General features: G+C 42.6%; 1 protein-coding gene across 2 annotated transcripts; it reads left to right on the plus strand.

The window, feature by feature from the left end:
• Positions 1 to 1,444: 1,444 nt before the first annotated feature.
• On the plus strand, positions 1,445 to 16,401 carry LOC123052774 (splicing factor 3B subunit 3). 2 transcript variants are annotated; one of them, XM_044476113.1, is made up of 15 exons: positions 1,445 to 1,819; positions 2,410 to 2,544; positions 2,665 to 2,744; positions 3,686 to 3,769; positions 4,871 to 4,959; positions 5,101 to 5,239; positions 5,349 to 7,260; positions 10,094 to 10,404; positions 13,325 to 13,640; positions 14,201 to 14,356; positions 14,466 to 14,604; positions 14,957 to 15,033; positions 15,334 to 15,455; positions 15,687 to 15,795; positions 15,903 to 16,401. In XM_044476113.1, exons 1-15 carry the CDS (start codon positions 1,577 to 1,579, stop codon positions 16,074 to 16,076), a joined length of 4,086 nt encoding a protein of 1,361 aa, XP_044332048.1. In that variant the 5' UTR covers positions 1,445 to 1,576; the 3' UTR covers positions 16,077 to 16,401. The 2 variants fall into 2 exon arrangements, with proteins under 2 accessions (XP_044332048.1, XP_044332049.1); XM_044476114.1 differs by having other exon boundaries at positions 1,446 to 1,819; positions 13,328 to 13,640.
• The last annotated feature ends 1,191 nt before the right edge of the window (positions 16,402 to 17,592 follow it).

The raw sequence follows: 17,592 nt of genomic DNA on the forward strand, positions 1-17,592 counted from the left end.
AGCCAAAACCTTCAAAGCAATTTTGTAGAGGACGTTGCATAGATAATAGGATGGAAGTTCTTCAATTGTTTTGGCCTCGCAACCTTAGGGATAAGCACAATCAATGAATCACAAAACCCCTTCGGAATCGGCCGTTCCTCCACTCGAACAGCCTGACAAATGTCTTCCTCTAGGAAAGCCCAGCGAGTTTGATAAAACAAAGCCGAAAATCCATCCGGGTCGGACGCCTTAATATGACCCATCTGAAATAAAGCTGATTTGATTTCCTCATTAGTGTAGGGTCTGCACAATTCTTCATTCATGTCCGCGCGACACCTTCCGAAGGATGGAGGCTAGAACATCATCAATCGCAGCACAAGGTTCAGACGTGAAAAATTTATCATAGAAACCTTATACCATACGTTTGATCTTCCCCTGCGAGTTACAAACTGAGCCATCATCCCGCAGGAGAGCAGAAATTCTATTAGCTCGAAGTCTTGCAGCTGACCGGGTGTGGAAAAACTCTGTGTTTCTGTCCCCCTCACAAAGCCAGTCAACACGAGAACGCTGACGCTCCATAATTTCTTCCCAATCAAATAGCTCGCAAAGGCAACCTTCAATAGTCCGCTCCCATGGCCTCTGTAACAGGAGAGGATCGAATCGTATTTAGCCTCTGTTTCAACTGTCGAATCTGCTTGCGAACACACCCAAAGGAGTCCCGGCTCCAAGTACGTAGGCAATCAGCCACACGATTCAGATTTGACCAGGTAGAGTGTAAGGACATAGAACCGTCTCTTCCATCCTCCCAAGCCCGCTCCGAGGTTTCCTTGTAGTCATCAGCTCTCAGCCACATAGCTTCAAACTTAAAACCCCGTTGGACAGATATAGACCGCCGCACGTAGTTATCTTGTGACAGTTGGATCAGAACTGCGTAATGGTCAAAGGTAGTGGTGATGACATTCTCCATGTAACAACCATCAAATAACCGCGTAAATTCGCCATTGGCGACACCTCTGTCAAGGCGAACTTTCACGTGACTACCAGCGCCCTGACAATTATACTACCCACAATGGGAGTAATATAGGTAGTAACATCACACATATCTAGATAAAATAAATGACGTGACAAGCAATAAATAAAGAAAGAGAGACATGTGGTAACATATCTAGCTGATCGGGCGTGGAAAAACTCCGTGTTTCTGTCCCCCTCACAAAGCCAGTCAACACGAGAACGCTGACGCTCCATAATTGATTCCCAATCAAACACCTCTTTTTTCATTAAATACTTGCCACATAAGCAAAATTGTCTTGCGATCTGTTAAGTTACTACCTAAGTCACCCCACTATAGCTAGCCTGAGTAACATCATACATATCAATATATAAGATAAGTCTATAGCCTAATAAATGAAGTGTTGCATGTTACCACATATATTACTCCCTATTATACCATGTGAATATCGGACGCGAGAAACCGAAAGGCCCTGGGCCGCCTCCTCTCTTCTCCTCAGCCGGTCGGGCACGAGCCAACCGCACCCACTTCCCTCCCAAACCCTAGCAAGCGTTTCTCCTCTCCCCGAAGCTTCCAGAAGCGGCGCGCATGGAGTCCTCCGCCTCCGGCGACGGCCCCTCTGCCACGACGGCTGCTGTTGCTGCGGCAGCAGCGGTGGCGTCGTCCTCATCGGGCCCCTCCACCTCTGCCTCCGCCTTCTCCGCCGGTGTCTCGGGTGGGGCAAGCGCCACCCACTACCTCGCCAAGCGCGTGCTCCATGGCAGCGCCGTGCAGCACGTCGCCCGGGGCCACTTCCGCTCGGAGCACCTTTGGGAGTTCGTCCTCTGCAAGGTCGGCTCCTCCTCCTCTCCCCTCCCCGACCCTGCTTGCCTAATCACGGGCTGTAGTGGAGAGCTTCGATACGTGAAAGGCTCGGTCATGGTTTCCTTGTCAGTCCAGTGGGAAGGGGTGCCCCTGTGTGCCGCACAGTTTGGGTTTGGAGGTCTGGATCCAGGCGGGTTTGCTTATTGCTCCCCTCGTAGCACTAGAAGTAAATAGGTGAGGAATTTGTCGCCGGTTTTGTGGGAACTTGTAGACACAAACAGATCGTGGTTATTCAATCAATTGGGTTGGCTAACACTGTCTCGGTTCAGCAGCGTAATAATTTGAAACATTTTATCTCGGTAATGTGGCGTCTTCTTTCTCCATTTCTCAATCTACTTGGAGTATGGTCATGGTAAAACCTGAATCAGAAGGTCGGACACTCGTAGAAATGTTTTTAACGCTACATATGTCACCAACAGGGAAGTGTATCCAACAAAAGAACTGCTGTACATATCAATCTCTTGTTGTAAGGCTGATGTATTATTTGTGCATGATGCTGTTGTTGCTTCTTGCTTATTATTAATTGTATTTTACTGAAAAGTTGGTTATTGCTGCAGGGAACTTCACTTGAATTAGTTGTGGTTGGTGAGGATGGTGTTTTACAGTCAATCTGCGAGCAAAATACATTTGGGATTGTAAAAGATGTTGGTGTCTTGGACTGGCGCTTTAAACACTTCGGTATCTGGCCTGAGGTTCTGTTCATTTTCGCAACAAAGCATAATACTTTGCATCTCTTCTTGTGCTCGTCTTTGTTTTAATTGCTTTTTGAGGTGTTAACATGTTGAATGATATTTAATTGCTGTATTTTTCAGATTGAAGGGAAAGAAATTCTGGTTCTACTCTCTGATTCTGGAAAGCTTTCTCTTCTTTACTTCTGTTGTCAGATGCATAGGTCAGTCCTGGTCCTTGTTAGTTTATCAATGCTCTTTTCTTCGATGCAAATTTGAGCTCCTTATTATGCAGCAAACAATTTGTTGCAAATTAGTACGTTGTACTCTAGCAGTATTCTGATTATAGGTAACCGGGTCCTTGTGAGACTTGAAGAAGTTAGAAGATAGCATGCAATTTAGAGATAGGGGGGAATGTGTATTTTTGTATATAGGATAGGATGCATATTACTTTCAGCATCCTTTTTTTTGCGAAATATATCACTTTCAGCATCCAACTCACCTGCAGAAATAGCAACTAGAATTTCAGAATCTGGAAGCATGTACATACTATACTGCAAACAGTAGCAAGAATTTGAGCGGATTGCAATACTCTTTTACTAATTTTACAAAGTACCTTGGTTTGTTGCCTATCGTTGCAAACTTTTAAGTTACTTTTACACATTCCCCTATGGGCTTCTAGTGTAGCAAGTGGGAACAAAGCTCATAACAATGGTTCGATGCTTCCAGCTCTACACTTTCCAGACGAAATAAACAGAGTGAGGCGATTCCTGTAAATAAATTTAATAACCTGGTTCAGTATTTGAGGGCAGGCCTGGCGCAGTGGTGAAGTCCTCCCCACTTGTGCCAAGAGGTCCTGGGTTTGAACCAGCCTCTCTGCATTGGACTTTGCAGGGGTAAGACTAGGTTCCATAATCCCTTCCCAGACCCCACCTTGTGTGGGAGCTTCTATGCACTGGGTCTGTCCTTTAACCTGGTTCAGTATTTATGGAAGCATGTTATCTGCTGGTTCTTAATCAAACCTAACGTGAACTTAGTTGGTGGTATTTAGGCATGGAAGTTTCATTCTGCACATATGTCGTTGTGTTTGAGATTGATTGGAGTTGCTTAGATTGTTTGTCCACTATTCAGATAACTATTATTGATAGGCATGGATTTTTTGTAGGTTTATTCCAATTGGAAATATCGAGTTATCTAAACCAGGAAATATGAGGGATCAACTGGGAAGAATTTTGGCTATAGACCACGAGTGAGTGAAAATTCTTCTTGTGCTGAATCTTATGTTCACAGAATGCTTCTTACAACAGAGCTCTGGTATTCTGTTATCAGTCAGTGATATATTAACCCTTACACCACTCAAACTTCCTTTAGAGCAATTATTTTCTTTACGTCTTCTGTTATGAATTGACTCAATCACTGGAATTTATTATAGTGCACTTGTGCACAGAACATCTTTGCAAGATTTTAGGCCTATTATTTGTCTTTATCTGCAGTACAGGCTTTATTTTGCAGGTGTCTGTCTATTAGGTGGGAGTATTTGATTATGTGGCACGAGGAAATATCTGTTTAGTTTTTGACGCTACACTTCCTGTTCGTGTCTTGAGGGTTGATAGTTGACGCTTCTTTGACTCCAGAAATAATACTACTGCATTCCTAATGCAACGTTCTGGTTATCAGGTTACAATATTGATAGGCAAACCCCTATGGACCTTATATTTGGAGGATGTAATCCAAGAAAATATTTGAACTATGTAAAATGGTCCTTCAGTGACTTGTGAGGCATTTTACGGGTGTCCTCTTTTGATTCTGATTATCGATATATATGTTCATTAGGAAGCTTTGTTAATTGTGCAAAGCTTTCATGTGCATATGAACATGATACTGTAGACTGCAGTCATGAATGAATTTTCCTAAATGATGTTTGCACGACCTTTAGCACCAATTGAAGAGAAGCTTGTCCAACATCGTCTGAGATGGTTTGGGCATATTCAGCGCAGGCCTCCAGAAGCTCCAGTACATAGCGGACGGCTAATGCGTGCGGAGAATGTCAAGAGAGGGCGGGGTAGACCGAATTTGACATGGGAGGAGTCCGTTAAGAGGGACCTGAAGGATTGGAGTATCACCAAAGAGCTAGCTATGGACAGGGATGCGTGGAAGCTTGCTATCCATGTGCCAGAGCCATGAGTTGGTTGCGAGATCTTATGGGTTTCACCTCTAGCCTACCCCAACTTGTTTGGGACTAAAGGCTTTGTTGTTGTTGTTGTTGATGATGTTTGCACGACCTTTTGAACGCTTGGAAAATGGATCTTGTCATCAAGTTATTGACATTTGTTGTGTCTTTTGTTATCAGCTCTGCTTGGGTTGCTATTAGTGCGTACGAGGATGCATTTGCTGTTGTGCGTGTTGGAAGGACTCAGCATGTTTATGGTCCAAATAAAGGTAATTTCTTTGACAAGGTGGCTATTAAATATAAATAGTGCCTTTCCTACTTCTGTTGCTCAAGCCCAATCTAATCTAGTACATTATTCCAGATTTGAAGATCTTCCATGTCATAATTTGAGAAATATTTTTATCCACCAGAAATTGTAGAGAAGGCAAAAATCGTGCATGCTGTATATAAGACCAGTGATATCCGCGGTACGGTTTGGAGCATGTGCTTCATGAGGACTCGCTGTTCGATGGATGAATATTACCCAGTTGTGGCAATGATAATTAACAGGTTTGCTCTTGGCTCGTTACATGCAGCTGCTATTTGATTTTTTTGTACCATCAGTTGCTATTCAGTTCCCCAGTATGGTTGTGCAAGTGGCATAGTTTCTTTGTTTCAGGAAGGGCTCTGATGCGAATGACTTGTCAATGTATGCACTAGCTGCCAACGATGGTGGCATCCAGTACCTATCTGGTTACTCAGAACCTGGACCTTTGGCGCTTGAGATCGCTGAAATTCCTCAGCTGGATGGCTTTGGACTTCTATTTCGTGCTGGTGATATTTTAATTGTGGATCTTAGGGACCCAAAGGACATCTGTTGTACCATTAGAATAAGCATGACAGGCAGTCTGGTTGGAGAACAAATCAGTGTTGAAGATTCATGTCGAGGATTAGATGTTGATGACGATGTTGCTGCTTGTGCTTTGCTAGAACTGAGAGATTCTGGAAATAACATAATGATGGACGACAGTTGCATGGCTATTGATGGTGCTGATAACCCAGGAAGCATGAAATCAAGGGTTATTTGCTCATGGAGCTGGGAGCCGGATGCCATGCGAGGACAACCGAGGCTGATCTTTTGCTTGGATGATGGAGAATTTCATATTCTGGAATTTAATTGGGATACGGAAGGATTGAAGGTATTGCCTGAGCGTGTCCATAGGGGTTTGCCTTGTAAACCTCTTTTATGGATGGACAGAGGAATGATAGCAGGGTTTGTAGAGATGGGAGATGGAATGATCCTTCATCTTGAACATGGTAGACTGGTGCATAGAAGTACAGTTCAGAATGTAGGACCAATATTGGATTTAGCAATTGCTGACTACCATGGTGAGAAGCAGGATCAGTTGTTTTCATGTTGTGGAATGTGCCCTGAGGGATCATTGCGTGTTATAAGGAATGGTGTCAATGTGGAGAAACTTCTGAGGACTGAACCTATTTATCAGGGTGTTACTGGTTTGTGGACATTGAGAATGAAGAGAACTGATACATATCACTCTTTTCTTGTATTGGCATTTGTTGAGGAAACAAGAATACTATCAGTTGGACTGAGTTTTAATGACATCAGTGATGCTGTGGGATTTCAGCCTGAGGTTTGCACTTTGGCATGTGGTTTAATAGCTGATGGTTTACTTGTGCAAATTCACAGCAAAGGTGTAAAGCTTTGTTTGCCTACATCACATGCTCACCCTGAGGGTGCCGCCTTAACTTCTCCAGTTTGTGTTGACTGGTATCCTGATGTCACTATCAGTGTTGGTGCTGTTGGACATGATGTTGTTGCTGTTGCTACATCAAATCCTTGTTGCCTATATATTCTCAGGGTCAGACCATTATCTTCACTCCAGTACGAGTTGTATGAGACACAGCATGTCCAATTGCAATATGAAGTATCTTGCATATCCATTCCAGAGGAGGACTCGAGACTTAGAACGTCATGTTCTGCTTTTGGTGGTGATTTTAGGAAGAGAGAAGGGAATAATTCTGCTGCTGAAGTTGATGTTCGCATGTTTGCTGTCATTGGAACTCATAAACCTTCTGTGGAAGTCATCTCATTGGAACCTGATGAAGCATTTAGGTTGCTCTCTATTGGGTCTATATCAGTGAACAATGCGCTCGGTGCTCCAGTTAGTGGCTGTATACCTGAAAATGTTCGGTTTGTAGCATCTGAGAGGTTCTACATTCTCGCAGGTCTAAGAAATGGCATGCTACTCAGGTTTGAGTCAGGAACAAGCAAAGACCAGTATCTCCCTGGTTCCTTTTACAAGGAGTCTTTTGCACCTTCTCTTAGTGCTCTCCTTCAGTTGGTTGCTATAAGGCATATTGGAATTACCCCTGTAGGCTTGGTACCATTGCATGATTCAGCTAATTCTGATATTATTGTTCTCAGTGATAGGTCTTGGCTATTATATGCTAGTAGACACAGCTTGGCATATTCATCCATCTCATTTCTGCCTGCGTCCCATGTGACTCCAGTATCTTCTGTGGATTGCCCCAGCGGTCTGCTATTTGTTGCAGAGAACTGTTTACATTTGGTAAGTTACTAGGACCTGGTTGAATCCACAAAGCAAAACATGTGTGCACACCTTCTCTTGTGAGGGATCAGGGTGATTGCGTTATTGCTCATAATGCATATCTCGAGTTACGTAGTCAGACAAGGTTTTTGAGTCAAGTCATTCTGGGGTAGCGACTCTTGACGATTCGTGCCGTGCCGATCGACTAGTCTCGACTAGTCGAGGTGTTTTGAGTTGACTTCCAGTTACGACTCATTGACTAGTCGCGACTAGTCGTTCGACTCAAAAACAGGGGAAGTCACTGAGATTGATAGATTGATAATACGATTGTATAGTGCATATTAAGTTCAACTGTCAGATTAGAAATTACTGCTGTTGTTTGATGCCTATTAAGTAGAAAAATGTATACTACCTCTGTTCTTCAATCAATGTCTAGCATGGGGTTTATTTCTGAAATTTTGACCCAGGACCTCCAGAACACAAGTAGAGACACTCTACCATTGCGTCAGGCTTGCCTTTTACCATTCGTATAGACACAAGTAGTTAAATTTGACAGATGGAAATGATTGTAGATTTATGACAATGAGAAATTCCAATCATTTTTCAAATAATTTTTCCTGACACATAAATAGAGAGATGTAATGGTAGAATTCTTGTGTTGGGGACCGTGTCAGGAGATGACGCAAATTTCCATGATAGGCTGTAAGAGCATCACCAACAGATCCCCAATAACAGTTTTTCAGATCATTGGGGATGCTTGCTTTTGCAGATCCCAAATAACCCCATCCCTATTCAAACTGTCATATGGGCCCCACTTTGTCAATGATCTCTCTCTCTCTCTCAGAATGGTGGTGCGGTGGTCGGTGGAGGTGGTGTGGTGGTGGTGCAGTGATCCGGTGTTTGGAGGCGGTGGCGGCAGGGCAGGTCCAGGCAGCGGCGGCGTGGGCGGCGTCTGGTCGGAGGGCGGGTGGCTGAAATATGGGGGGAGAAGCAACTCTCCCTCTATATTGGGGGAGTTGGGTTTATTTATTGGTGATTCACCGAAAACTTCTTGGGGAAAGGGAATCTGTTGGAGCTGATTTTTTGGCCCAACTCCCCCAATACCGAGAAAGGGAACATTATTAGAGTCTGTTGGAGATGCTTTAACTGGAGTGAACGCCAAGATTGAGGGATCTATACTTCTTCCCTCTCCGACTCCTGTTTTCTATCTTACACCCATTTCGTGCCCTGCATGAGATAATTTCCTGGGATTGGGAGTGAAGAAACAGTGTTTTTCTGTCTTTGCTCACGTCCCAAACAACTACAGCGGTGGCTAATTCCATGGCTAACCAAAGAACCAAATATAGTCCCATGACAAGTTATGTTTTGCTGGCCAGCAAGTACTGTATGCAGATATCACTTGGTTAAACAAACAAACAACAACAAAGCGTTTTGTCCCAAGCAAGTTGGGGTAGGCTAGAGATGCCTTGTCACGTATTCCCTCGTTCCTAATTTATCACTTGGTTAAACAAACAAACAACAACAAAGCCTTTTGTCCCAAGCAAGTTGGGGTAGGCTAGAGATGCCTTGTCACGTATTCCCTCGTTCCTAATTCGGTCCTTTGTTGTATGTCCACAATCCACCTTAGCATCTGCATTTCGGCGATACTCATTTGTTCGATGTGTTGTCTCTTAGTAGGCCAACACTCCGCTCCATATAGCATCGCAGGTCTGATCGCCGTCATGTAGAACTTATCTTTGAGCTTTTATGGGACCTTCTTGTCGCAGGATGCCAGATGCTTGCTGCCACTTCATCCATGCTGCTTTGATCCTGTGGCTAACATCCTCATCGATACCACCGTTGCTTTGTAGCATTGAACCCAATTATCGGGAAGTGTCCCTCTTAGGCACTATATGTCCTTGCTAACCTCTCCCTCCTCACCCCTAGCACCACTAAAGTCACACCTCATATACTCGGTCTTGGTCCTGCTAAAGACCCTTGGACTCTAAAGTCTGTCTCCACAATTATAATTTCATATGGATGCCCAATCTAGTCTTGTCAACTAGGACCACATCATCACCAAGGGATATCTCCTTGTATATCCTTTGCGACCCCGTTCCATCACTATGGCAAAAATGTATGGGCTAAATGCTGATCCTTGTTCTAGTCCTATCGTAATTAATAAGGTATTGGTCTCACTATCACCTGCGCAAACACTTAGTTAAATCAGTAATTCTTGAATTACTACAAAGTACTTGATTAGTATCTCTGTTATCTTTATGATTTTCTGGTTTACATAAATAATAAAATATCTAGCTTAATGCTGTTTCCAGGACACCGAACTGTTTCATGGCAAAAACAGCGTCCGCTAATCAGTATCTAGGGCAGATCATAGTTCAGTTTTCTTTGCAGGTTCGCAGCCAGTTTGCAAGCTGGACCATATCAACCTTTGGTAATAGTTTCTGCTAAAAATATTCTAACGTAACTCTGTTTTGTCAGTTAGTAGTTGGAGACCTGGAGGGAACCTGGGTCTTTAGCAGTTATCACTTCTTTATACTGCATGCGCCTCTTTTGTGTGTGACATCAGACGTTTCAAATATTGAAACAGGTAATGTTGGCCAAGTCAGACCTCTTAGTTTTGCCTGTCCCATCGGAACCATGCCCTGTTAGGTTACTGTGCTAATATTACTAGCAGACATCTATCTGTTCCAGGCTGTCAGTTAGGTTACTGTACTAGCAGACTTTTCTTTGGGGCTTTTGCCGTAGCTGTTATTGTGATTTTTTTATTTTTTTCACTTGCACATGCGTATGTGTCCCACAAGTGTTTGCGCCATGTGCATTACAGTTTTTCTAGTCTAAACTGTTTTTTTGTCAGGTTGAAATGGTTCATGGCAAAAGATTAAATGCACAAAAGTTTTCAGTTGGAGGGACTCCAAGGAAAGTGCTATACCACAGCGATAGTAGAACACTGTTGGTTATGAGAACTGGTTTAACTGGTGCATCATGTTCTTCAGATATTGTCCAAATAGATCCTAATAATGGGATCTTGCTTTCCCGATTCAAGTGTGAACTTGGTGAAACTGCAAAATGCATCCAGATTGCGAAAATAGGAAGTGAGCAAGTGTTAATTGTTGGGACAAGTAAATCTACTGACCGGCCAATGATGCCAAATGGCGAAGCAGAAAGGTTAACATCTCATCTATTCTTGCTAATTAAGTGCTGCTGTCCTGTCAGATATCTTTGATCCATTAGCAATATTTCTTTATTCAACTTGCAATTTCAGTGTTCCAGTTATTATTGATCTGTTTACCTCTGGCCTGTATGTTTGCTCATTGGCAGTCCTTCTCATATTTTTATGTGAGATCAACAAATAAATAAATGTACTTCCACTCACATGTGGCACCTAACACAAATAAAACAAGTACACTACTACTTTTATGTGAGATCAACAACAACAACAACAACAGCAAAGCCTTTAGTCCCAAACAAGTTGGGGTAGGCTAGAGGTGAAACCCATAAGATCTCGCGACCAACTCATGTTACAACAAATAACAAATGCAGAAATACGATTCCAACTCAAAATAATGCTCTTATTTTCAGTTTCTTCCCAACCAATTTCTTCCAGCCACAGAAATTAGAGTGAATAAATTATAATTCCAAAGCGGCGATAGACATTGTCCTCCTGCCGTGCAGTCAACTTACTAATGCCTACACATATGTTTCGACATTCGAAATGTTGTGTCTTGCAATGATCGCTTACAGTTCTCCAATGCCTGCTGCATGATTTTTCATTGTATTTCCGTTCTTTTTAATCGTGAACCGCGCGCAAAGGCTGCAGGATACGATATTTTGACGACTTCCTAAGCCAGTGACTGAACCCATATTTTATAGTTTCGTAACAACCTATGTTTTTAAGGCGGTAAAGCGTCATAAGGCGGAGGAGGGCCGCTCTGACGCCTAAGCGCCAAGGCGAGGCGGTAAGGCGAGGCAAGGCGACGCCTTAAACATTGCAGGAAAAGAGTTATCGATAGGTCTGCACATATTAATACTAGAAAAAGAGCAATGGCTGAGAGATGGGCCACTACTTATGCACCTCCCAGTGGCCCAAAAGCCCATCTAGTGGCCATATACACCCCCGTGACCTAATTCCACTATCTCCTTCCCTTCTTTCCCACCACGGCGCCACACCCTTCTGGTCCTCCCTCCTCCAGTCCCCCCTCCTCTTCATGGCCCCACCCTTCTCCCTCACAGCAGCAAGCCCCAGGAGCAGCCACAACTAGGGCAGCCAGGAGCCTCCAGTCCTCCCTCCTCTTCATGGTGCCGGGAGACAGCGGGGCCGTCATCTCCAAGCCCCAGGAGCAGCCACAACTAGGGCAGCCACAGCCGTACACTTCATATCTGTCTAAGGCAGGGTAGACGCCTTGCCATCCTGGGGCGCCTTGACGCTTACGCGACGACTAGGCGACGCTTAGGCGACGCCTTAAAAACATAGGTAACAACCCATGTGCATTGTCTAGTATTTCCTAGTGTGAATAAGAAAGTGGATGTAAAAAAGAAGAGCGGGATAAAGGTAAAGTAGGGATGAATTCGTCTCTTGCCTCACCATCTGACACGTAGTTTTGGAAGCTACGGCCGAAGAAATGCAGCAAAGCAAGTCGTCTTTGGTTTGGAGCTAAATTCCCAATAATTTTGCACATTCAAGCAATGAAAAACCTTACATTTGCAATGATCTTATAATGATTTTTTTGCATACCATGTTTAAGCACTGAACCTCATTCTTAGTTTCTTGTGTTGTACTATAAGAACATAAAGAGGAATCATCGGGACGTGAATTTCTTTTCTTTTTTCCCTTAGGGGCTAAAGAATTCTCTGAAATGCTAGACAAGCAAGGTGCATCATGAAAGCTACACGTGAAATCTTATAGATAGGATGAAGTAACTGCCTCTTGCCAGGGAAGACAAACATAGTGTAGATGGTGTCTAAGACATGTGCTACTGATATTATGGATGGTGTTCAACCATGGGTAAGGACTAAGGACAGTCCAGTTACAACTAATCTTTTGATTGTTTGTGAGGCATCCCACTCCTGGTGGCAACCACCTGTAATTGATAATTCTGTGCAAGACTACAATTATATAGTTCTAGAAAATATGCAAGTGAGCATGGGTGGATATGCCCACACTGCATTTTTCTTTATTTGGGTATATCAACAAAATCTGGAAAATTCACAAATGTGTATATGAGAGCACGAGCAAAGAATTCTGAAAAAACTATACACATTTGTAACCTGTACAAAATACGTAACTTTGTGTGCACCGTTTCCATATTTTGTCTATTTTTGTATGTATTATTTGTATGGATACAAATATTCATATGTCTGGCATAATTTTTATCGATGCCCTGACTTTCTTACAGTACATAATTGTGAATTTTTAAATCGGTGCATATGCCTACATGTTCGAAATATCTGCACTTAGGTAATTCTGTTGTAATGGACGTTGATCTTTTTCTATTCCCAAAGGCTACAAGCTTGAGTGTTGTGTGGGCTCAAGAAGCAGCCAACAATGGTTAGCTGATGTATCTAAAATTAAGTTAGATTTCATTTGGTTAATGCACCGATTATTTGATTAGATATCAACTCTTGAGGCTATAAGGTTCTGATTTAACTATGATTTCCACTAGCCAGGCTGCTATTACGGCACCTTATAATCGAAGCTACATGACACGACACCCTATCGATGATCTAGCCACCTTTAATTTGTTAAATTTGAAGCATTTTGTATTTAAACTTAATATTTTTCTTAAACAAAAAGGGAAACACGTAGCCCTTTTTGCAAGTTCCCATTTTGTTGCCTGTAATTCCAGGTCGGTTCTCGCCTGGTCATTGCCTGCCATGATTTTATGTGGGTGCCTTTCCAAATTACTCGCTTAGTACATGTTCTTCGTTCCAATTTATCATTCATTATTTAGTTGATTGCGGCTTAATGCTATGTTGATTTGTTCTTCTGTTCTATCATTGTAGCTGCTGCACTTAATCTATTTTTTCCTTTTCCATGACTTGTCACTTTGAACTGTTTTTTAACTGTAACCATTATCTCCTCATGAAGCAGTATCAAAGGACGCCTAATTGTTCTAAGTTTGGATACTCTTGGAAGTCCTCATGAGTGCAGTTCATTTATTCCGACTTCTAATTTGAGTTCCTCTTCTCATACGGGCTCATTCCCTGAAATTGTTGGATATGCAAATGAAGATTTCTCTAGCAACAGCATGTGCAGCAGTCCTGATGATATTTGCTACAATCAGATTCAATTTGAACAAATAGCAGGACACCTGAGATCACTGACTCATGTTACCTTCACTGGTGCAGTTCTTGCTGTATATCCATATCTAGATCGATATGTGTTGGCAGCAGCTGGTAATACGGTATGATATCAGTTATTTCTTTGGCTCTACTTTTTGATAAATTACTTGGAAATTGGCTCAACGACAGAGCAATGAGCAAGACTAGAAAAGTAACATTGCAAAGGAGCTCGGTTTTGTGACAGCCATAACACTCGTTCTGTCCTTTCCACTATCACAATTTATTCTCGTTCTTGGTCCCCCCCCTCTCTCTCACAATTTGGAGACAACGTGCGTGTTGGTGGGTGCAGAGGCAGAGTAGCCTCATCGCTCATAGTAGCTGGCATTTTTGTGACAATACCAGCTTGACAACTAGACCAGTGAAAGTGGGGGGTTGGTTGGGTGGGGAAGAACAGAAAGGATAGGGCAGTGTCATTTTAAATTTTTCTGTAGGGATATTCCATGGGAGAGTTAATATTCCCCAACAAAACAGTTTTTGTGATAACAGCTGGCAATCAAACTCCTATCTGTTGTTATTTCATATACTACTAAGCTAAATTTCTCAAACTTGGTTTTAATTTGACTACCATCAATTGTGGAGAATCATTCCTGACACTCTTCCCATTTTCTCTCTATCTTGATAGCTTTCTGTATTTGGTTTTGTGAATGAAAATCCTCATCGTATGAAGAAGTATGCCGTGAGTAGAACGCGATTTACTATTACTTGTTTGAAGACATATGGATCACAGATTGCAGCGGGCGATTGTCGTGATGGTGTTCTCTTCTGTTCTTATCACGAGGTAACATTGAGTTTAAATGTTGCATCTTCACAGATGATGTTTCTTGTTATGGAGTAATGCTCTTATAATTGCTTCTGATCCTGCTCTTCTCTTTTTCTATTGATATCAGAATCTTAGGAAGTTGGAACTTATTTATGCTGATCCTGCTCAACGATTGGTGGGTGATGTTGTCCTCTTAGACTGTGAAACTGCTGTTGTGTCAGATCGTCGTGGTAGCATATCTGTATTATCCTGCCCTGGACTGGAAGGTACGCTATAGCCGATTTGTGTATATGTAGATGAGTCTGATAGCGGTATTTCACTTATACTTTTGTGGTGGTTATTCATAGCCTATCGTGTTCACTTTCTTGTCTTATGTATGTGCTAAACATTTAAGTCACATCCTAGCTTAGCACACAGAAAATTGGTTGACGTAAATTGGTTGAGGACATGTTGCTGTGGGTATTGTTCTAAAGTAGAAGCTTAGGATTCCTCGTTTGTATATGCCTGTTTCTCATTGTTTGTGCCTGTTTCTCATTGTTCAAAGCTGCTTCCTAAATTATCGCATTCTTACTTTGCTTTTAAGACTTACTTTGACATCTTTTAAATATGTCTTGGCAGTTTCTGAAAGTCCAGAAAAGAACTTAGCTGTACAATGTTCATTTTTTATGGGCGAAATAGCTATGAGCATCCAGAAGGTGAGTTTTTATTGCTTAGGGGCTAATCAGTTCAATTATACCATGAGGGAACACCGAAGAGTGTTTGGTTGGGAGGGATTTGTTTAGGAATTCTGGTATTTAATTCTAAGATTTTTTGGGTGTAAACCCCCCTACCCAACAGGTCCTTAAGGATCTCACCCATTAACTGTGGTTTTATTTCTTTGTTATGGCTTATCCTGTTTCTATTCCTTCACTTGGAAAAATCACACTAAGTGTTAGCTTTTCCTAACTATTTAGAACTAATGGAATGTTGTAATTCGTTTGTGCAATCTACCGTAGGCTGCATTTAAGTATCGGCTCCCTATTGGTGATGAGACAGACCCAGTGTTGGAATCAGCTTATAACTGCGTTGTGGCGAGTACTTTGCTGGGGAGTGTTTTTGTTATGATTCCTCTCACCAGGTACTTCTGGGCATGTTTTCTCAATGTCCTTCACATGAACAGATGATCTAAAGTTCATTAACCTGCCACTGTTGCTAAGTTGATTAACCTGCCACTGTACTACACTGGAGTTCTGTTTAATGTCTTCTCATCGAACATAGAGCTGTGTAACTACCTTTTTGAAGTGATATTTCATACACACCTGTTAATAGTTCTGATCCAGTTTCTGAAGCTTATGAACTGATAATGCAGTGAGGAGCATCAACTGTTGCAAGATGTCCAAGAAAGACTTTCACTTCACCCGTTGACTGCTCCAATCTTGGGAAATGACCATGCAGAGTTTCGTCGACGTGGTATCCCGGTAGGACAATTATCCTTACTCTTTGAACAATTGTACAAAATACTGCTAATTCTACGTGATAAAGTTGTTCTGAAAGCCTTTAGTGACGTGCGCCGTTGATTTTACAGTCGGGAGTGCCTTCAATTCTGGATGGTGACATGCTGGTGCAATTCTTAGAGCTCACCAGTGAGCAACAGCAAACTGTTCTTGATGATGGATCTTCAGTAAAGGCACCACGCAGGTCTATCTCAGTTTTCCAGGTCATGCGAATGTTGGAGCGGGTCCACTATGCGCTGAACTGAGGTTTTCTGCAACCAACTTGGTTCACTCATACCGCTGGACATACTGTTTTCCATTCTGCTGACAAATCGATTAGTGCCTTGGTACTGCAGATAATACCCTGCCGTGACCTGCAGATAATACCGCCGGACCAAGGTAGTACACATTTGGTGCTGAGGTGATGTTAGCGTGTAAAAGTCAATACCCTGCCGTGACCTGCGTCTCCCTATTTATAATACTATATAGACGTTGTGAAGTACCGAAGTCTCTGTACATAAAATATGACAAAAGAACATCCTCAGAATTGACGAACGTTGAGACATCCTGAATAGAAGTGTTCTTAAGCAACCGGAAGGAGCTCTGCCTTCTCATTTTGCTGAAAGAATTGGCCGCTTCACATGACATGAGATCAACAATATTGGTGCAACCACTGTCGTGACCCCACCATGCAGTTGCAGCTTCAAAATGACACTAGGGTTTGGGGCGCCACCTTGTGGCGCCTCCTGAGAGGAAGTTGTGCGGTGCTAGGTTGGCAGTCGCCCATTCCAGTTTCTGTTTTCTATCTTTGGTAACACATGGACATGGCATTTAATAAGTTGCACTACAAATAAGGAACTAAATAAATGACACTCAAATACAAGGAGATCAGGGCATCTAAAACACAACACTAAAAGACATGATATAGAATCAGACAGAGGGAGAGAGGCCACACATACTCATGAAGTGAAGAATTCAGCATTCGATTGTGACATGAAGTGCTACACCAAAACAATAAGAGCACAATGACTGGAATTTTAAGGGCTTCAAGCTGAATACTCAAATTGTAAAATCACCAAAAAATGCCACTCGGTTCCGTGGAGATCTTTGGCTACCAGTTCTTCATGGTGGATTCTAAGACATGCCCTGCAAAGCAACGAGAGAAAGACAATCTTCAGCATGTCGAGACGGCGATACATGTAGAGAAGAGCGGTGGGGAGCTTTTTGCCAAGTTTAGTCACCAAATTTGCATTATCCATTTTCCGTTTTAAGAGACAACAGAGTCAAGTCACATTGCTATGGGTAGGGATCAAGCCATAAGAATATAAGACAAACATATAAGCACTAAAGTGTATGGGACGTCCTTCAAAATTTCAGTCAACCTTTCATACAAACCCAAGCAAATCCAATAAAGCTCCTTAATTGTAGATGGTGAAAAAATGATGGAAGAGGAGGTGCCGCTGCTTACCTCGCTGATGGTGCCATGGATCTAGAGCTCGGGGGAGAGGGGGTGCCGCCGCTTCCCATCTGCCTTGCCTGATCTCGTCCGGGAGATTGGGGGGGGGGGGGGGGCTCCTAATGTTATGCATGTTAGGCTTCTTGAAACTTCCCAATATCCGACACTCATATTAGGATGGCTGGTTGGGTCCTGATCTTTAGAAATGAAGCTGGTTAGGTCCTGATCTTTAGACATGACCAACTGTCCCCGATCTCAGCTTAGCAAGGCAGAAATAGTTACAACATGAATTTGGAAATGACATCTAACATTCATATAAGAGACCT

The sequence above is a fragment of the Triticum aestivum genome, chromosome 2D (genome assembly GCF_018294505.1).
Source record: "Triticum aestivum cultivar Chinese Spring chromosome 2D, IWGSC CS RefSeq v2.1, whole genome shotgun sequence".
In the NCBI taxonomy this organism is placed as follows: Eukaryota; Viridiplantae; Streptophyta; class Magnoliopsida; order Poales; family Poaceae; genus Triticum; species Triticum aestivum.

Coding starts and splice junctions, on each gene's coding strand:
- LOC123052774 (XM_044476113.1), top strand. CDS start 1,577: ATGGAGTCCTCCGCCTCCGGCGACGGCCCCTCTGCCACGACGGCTGCT. Junction 5,240..5,348: donor GTGGCAATGATAATTAACAG/GTTTGCTCTTGG, acceptor TCTTTGTTTCAG/GAAGGGCTCTGATGCGAATG. Junction 10,405..13,324: donor CCAAATGGCGAAGCAGAAAG/GTTAACATCTCA, acceptor CTCCTCATGAAG/CAGTATCAAAGGACGCCTAA.